The sequence below is a fragment of the Gymnoscopelus microlampas genome (assembly GCF_963454915.1).
Source record: "Gymnoscopelus microlampas genome assembly, chromosome: 3".
Classification (NCBI taxonomy): domain Eukaryota; kingdom Metazoa; phylum Chordata; class Actinopteri; order Myctophiformes; family Myctophidae; genus Gymnoscopelus; species Gymnoscopelus microlampas.
In genome coordinates, this window is record NC_139940.1 from 58,765,988 (window position 1) to 58,771,064 (window position 5,077).

General features: G+C 39.8%; 1 protein-coding gene across 1 annotated transcript in view; it reads right to left on the reverse strand.

Annotated features, from left to right (window-relative positions):
* Nucleotides 1-2,152: 2,152 nt before the first annotated feature.
* The window catches only part of LOC311041447 (prostate-associated microseminoprotein-like), a 4,020-nt gene continuing 1,095 nt past the window's right edge, over nucleotides 2,153-5,077 (reverse strand). The window contains exons 2-4 of the mRNA XM_084051823.1: nucleotides 4,949-5,069; nucleotides 3,245-3,353; nucleotides 2,153-2,733 (exon numbers count right to left, since the gene is read on the reverse strand). Coding sequence (XP_083907949.1) covers nucleotides 2,559-2,733; nucleotides 3,245-3,353; nucleotides 4,949-5,060 — 396 coding nt within the window. The 5' untranslated portion in view covers nucleotides 5,061-5,069 and the 3' untranslated portion in view covers nucleotides 2,153-2,558. The remainder of the gene's footprint in view (nucleotides 2,734-3,244; nucleotides 3,354-4,948; nucleotides 5,070-5,077) is intronic.

The following is a 5,077-nucleotide window of genomic DNA, read 5'->3' on the forward strand; positions in this document are numbered from 1 at the left end:
CAGCCTGACAATAGGCGGTAATTGGACTTAACTCCTCCTTGGACATACCTGTGGACTACACCAGGTACCAGTGACTTTCTTTTTTTTTTGCTCTCCCTCATGGAGCTACTTGCGGATTATACCAGGGTCAGTCCACCTTAGGTGGATTATGCGGTCGACACGCACTGACTTTTTTGCACCTTAATCCCATGTATAACGCACTGACTTGTTTTGTCTTTTATTGTGCTCTTTTTTTTCTCTAAGCACCTTAACGTCCATAAGTATATCATGCACAGTATACATACATTGCTGCTATGCTCAGGCACCTTAGTCATTTTTATCTCAGGTACTATTGTAAATTATGTAGATAACTTGTTTGGCCTTTTTCTTGTTCTCTTGTTTGATCTCCTCATAACTTTGAACTGAGAACCGAGAGATGAGGATTTAAGTGTAATGAAAGGCAATGAGTCAACAGAACAGGAAGATAAGATAATCATTTATTGATTGTAGGAGGGGGATTCCGTATGCCGAGCTCATTTCTTATCATAATCATTGTTTGCTCAGTTCACACGGCACCGGTTGGCATTACATATATACCCCTATACCAGCTGGGTCCCCAAATAATTAGTTTGGTGGGGTCCCCAGATGATTAGCTTAATGTGCAACATTGTTTTCTCACTCAACAGTTAACAAACCAGCATATGGAAGTATCTGCACATTGCTTAAGTGACATTTTAATGACTTAATTGGCCAATTTGTCAAATATTACATAAGAAAGAGGCAAACATTGTGAAAATAGCCGATCTACAAGCTCACAACAACCTCAAACAAACCTTTTTAACAAAGCATTGTTTAGCTCCACAAGTTTTATCTCTGGGTGGGTTGTAGATGTCTGCATGGATTGGTAGATAGGGAGAGTCTTTGTGTGTGTGTGTGTGTGTGTGTGTGTGTGTGTGTGTGTGTGTGTGTGTGTGTGTGTGTGTGTGTGTGTGTGTGTGTGTGTGTGTGTGTGTGTGTGTGTGTGTGTGTGTGTGTGTGAAAGAGAGAGAGGACGTGGCGATGACAGGCGGTGAGGCGGGGGAAACTTTCCACGTCGGACAAATTGCTCTTGTCTTTATACTTGACTAAGAGAATATCCTTTTGGTTTGAATTGATTGAAAATAAATTTGATTTGATGTTTAAACTCATATAAAATATTTACTCACACTGAACTCTCACACACACACACACACACACACACACACACACACACACACACACACACACACACACACACACACACACAGGCGCGCATGCATGCACGCACACGCGCATGCATGCACGCAGACACGCTCTCACGCACACACGTACACATGCGCACAAATGACGAGTCCATACAATCAATCAATAACTTTTTATTTCATAATTACAAACAAATATATCAGCATCCTGGCCACAACATAACAAACTGACTAAAGCATGAACATAGAAAATACAATACATTAAGTTATAAGTTACACCAGGTTTGATCTTATCCAATCTGTGATCATTATTGTCAGATGGTTGTTATAAAAGATAGCATCTTGGCCCATAGCAATGATACAGCTTCATCTGGGTCTTTGCTGATAGATTTTATACATCAATATCACATATAAATATGACATGTGTGTATTGCTATGCAGTGGATTAGTGCTGGGTGATAGGACTTAAATCAATATGACCATTATGTATGACTTTTGTCTCGACTACGATAGATTAAAAGAAAAGTGAAAATAGCAGATTTACAAACTCACTGTAGATTGGCCATTTTCACAATTTGTATACAGCACCATTGTACAACAAAGTATAAGTTCAGTGGTAAATCAGACTTTTTAATGGAATGTGTTGATTCGTTGATAAGGGACAAAAAGTGTTTCTCGATTATTTAAAGGACAACTTTAACCTGTCTTCGTATAATTGGTCCTAATGCTCATGATAATATGGCACCATTTCTGTCTACTCACTCTGTGTCTCAGAGTAGGGCTGTGGACAGTTCAGAAACCTGCCTACCAGTGACATCATCAGTAGGCAGGTCTGGTCATTTCACACAACATATTTCTATTATTATATATTTTATTTGTATTATTATTATTATTATTATTATTATTATTATTACCCTTATTAATATTAATATTATTATTATTATTATTATTATTAATATTATTATTAAGGCAAGAATGATGTCTTCTATTTCAGCATGTTAACTTTTCAGGAAGAGAAAGGCTGTGGTTTCTATTAGTTTGGAATCCCCGTCAATGATGTCACTGGTAGGCAGGTTTCTGAACTGTCCACAGCCCTCCTCTGAGACACAGAGTGAGTAGACAGAAATGGTACCATCTTATAATGAGCATATATTAGTGAAGGCCAATCATATATACGGTTTAAAAGTCGTCCTGTAAATGTCGGTTTCGATATACATTATTGTTTGGTTAATTATGCAGCCCTATTATCGATCGTCTGAATATTTTCAGCCCAGAACAATGTATCCATGTCAGAATTGTTGTTGTTGTTGTTGTTATTGTTGTTGTTGTTGTGCTGATTTAAACACTTGGGTGTTTAAATCAGAACAAGGGCTCATTGCCGGGTTTCCATGGTAGCCTGGAGGCGGGTCTGAGGCGGCCCCGCCCCCACAGACAGGGCAGCTTGTGATTGTCTCTCATCACGGCGACGATGGCACAGGAGTCTGGCTTGCGGATGACCTCACACCAGGAGGGGTAGTCCACTGGCTGAGACCCACTGTGGGCGAGATACACACACATTACTACATATTATACACACGCACACACAAAAAAAAGAATATTAATAAAGATATATATATATATATATATATTTATTTATTTTTTCCCATTGGGTTTGTTTCCAGTGGGAAGCGAACACACAGATATAAATCCCGCCCACTACATTTGATTGGGTAAAGCGCGGCCTGCTTCCTGATCTGAAGGCACGCCCACTTGTAGGCCAATGTTGACACGTTCTGAACGGGGCTATAGACCATATTCACACGGCAGCCATATTGCCATTAATACAATGAAATGCCACCCCAGTTGCCACAGCAACGCGAATATGGACTATACGGACAGATTCAGTAGCGCAGCTCTGAATCTGTTCTTGAGAGATTACTATAGCACAGCTTGAGAGAAAAAATCACAGACAGACGTAACTTCCTATTCATAGCATCCAACACCAAAAGGGCTCCATACAGACACACTGGTAGCGCCCTCTAAAGGCAGACAGATGTATAACTTACTATTCACAGCATCCAACACCAAAGGGTTCCATGCAGACACACTGGTAGCAGTCCTTGGTCATCCAGTTCTCCCCTAACGCATACACCTGACCCATGTGTTCACACGTCCCTGAAAACGCCACAAATACCCTGAGTTCATTTTAAAGTATTATTACCTTATAGTAATATGAATTATTACTATTCATACCTTGTTCAGTGAATACATGTTTGTTTTGACCATCATGTATGGTTAAAGGCAAGGCAAGGCCATTTTATTTGTTTAGCACATTTCATCAACCACGCCATTTTAATGTGCTTTACACAAAACATCAAGCAAAAGAAACACCATTATAAAATGACATTAGGATACGATAAAACAAAAGAAGTAAAAAACAAATACAAGTACAGTGCAGAAGAAAAGGGAAATAACTCAATCAACGGCTTTAGTTGTGTTTTAAAAGAAATAAGAGTGGCAGCAGACCTGCAATTTTGTGGGAGTTTGATCCAGATAAGGTGGTGCATAAAAACTAAATACTGCTTTCTCACATTCATTTGGTAGAGTATGTTAAAGATGAATTAACAGAATGTGTTGATTGTGAAAGAAAATCAAATACATAATGTTGGCCTACTAGCCTACTAACACAACTGCATTTGCGGTGGTTGAGCTACCTGCTCTTCTATTTAGATCCGATGGCCAGGTAGGACATCTACTGGTTGACAAGAAGTACTGCATACAAATTGCAGTTCATCCTCTGTCCAAATGCACTCTTGTCGAATTCCAGTTAAAATGTTAAACTATGCAGGTTAACTCAGAGAGTGTACAAATGTGACCATTTAAATGTGTTACATTTGTACACTCTCAGAGTAATAAATGAAAGGGCTAGTGACTAATGGATAGAAAAAAAAGTCATTTTGGGGGCGAACCTATCCCTTTAAGACTTTAGGAGGATTTTACTGTGCACACACATGTGCGCGGGAGTGCGCGTATACACACACACACACACACACACACACACACACACACACACACACACACACACACACACACACACACACACACACACACACACACACACACACACACACACACACACTTCAATTTCTTTATTTGAGTCCACATTTATAAAATAGCCTACATTACAAGGGCACAAATATTTTTCAGTTGCTTCTGATAACATGTGTCACAGTGCTTGAGTCCAAACAAGTCCAGAATATAAACAACAAACAGTTAACATTGGCCATACACACCGGAGAAAGATTATGGGTACAGGAAGCACCTTCTCCTCCAAATAGATCGACTGCCTATAATAGACAAGATTGAGCAATATGTTGCAAGCTGCTTTGCCTTACACTTGGACAACCCCATAATCTTCAAACCCCTGATACCAGCCTGTGGACATGGCCCAAGCTGCCAATTATAAAAACAATGAGCTGGCACTTATAGCCTAGATGTATAATGGCTTGTACTAATGGCTGGTATTTTACTTGTTTAGTAAGGAAAGGTTCCTCTAAACTTGAATCAAAAGTACAGCCAACTTCCAATAGGAAAACCTCTCTGCTGTTCAATCACAATGCCATCTGGTGTATTAGCTGTTATATTTGCAAATACATGGGGGTCATTGCATTGAACACACACACACACACACACACACACACACACACACACACACACACACACACACACACACACACACACACACACACACACACACACACAGACCTTACCTTTGGTGTTAAAGAAGCACTCTCCGCTGTTATAAACAGCCCGACAGGACGTATTACAGGTCAGAATTAAGACCAGTGCACTGAACACTGTCCTCCAGTAAGACTCTGCCATGTCTGCAAACTAAAACA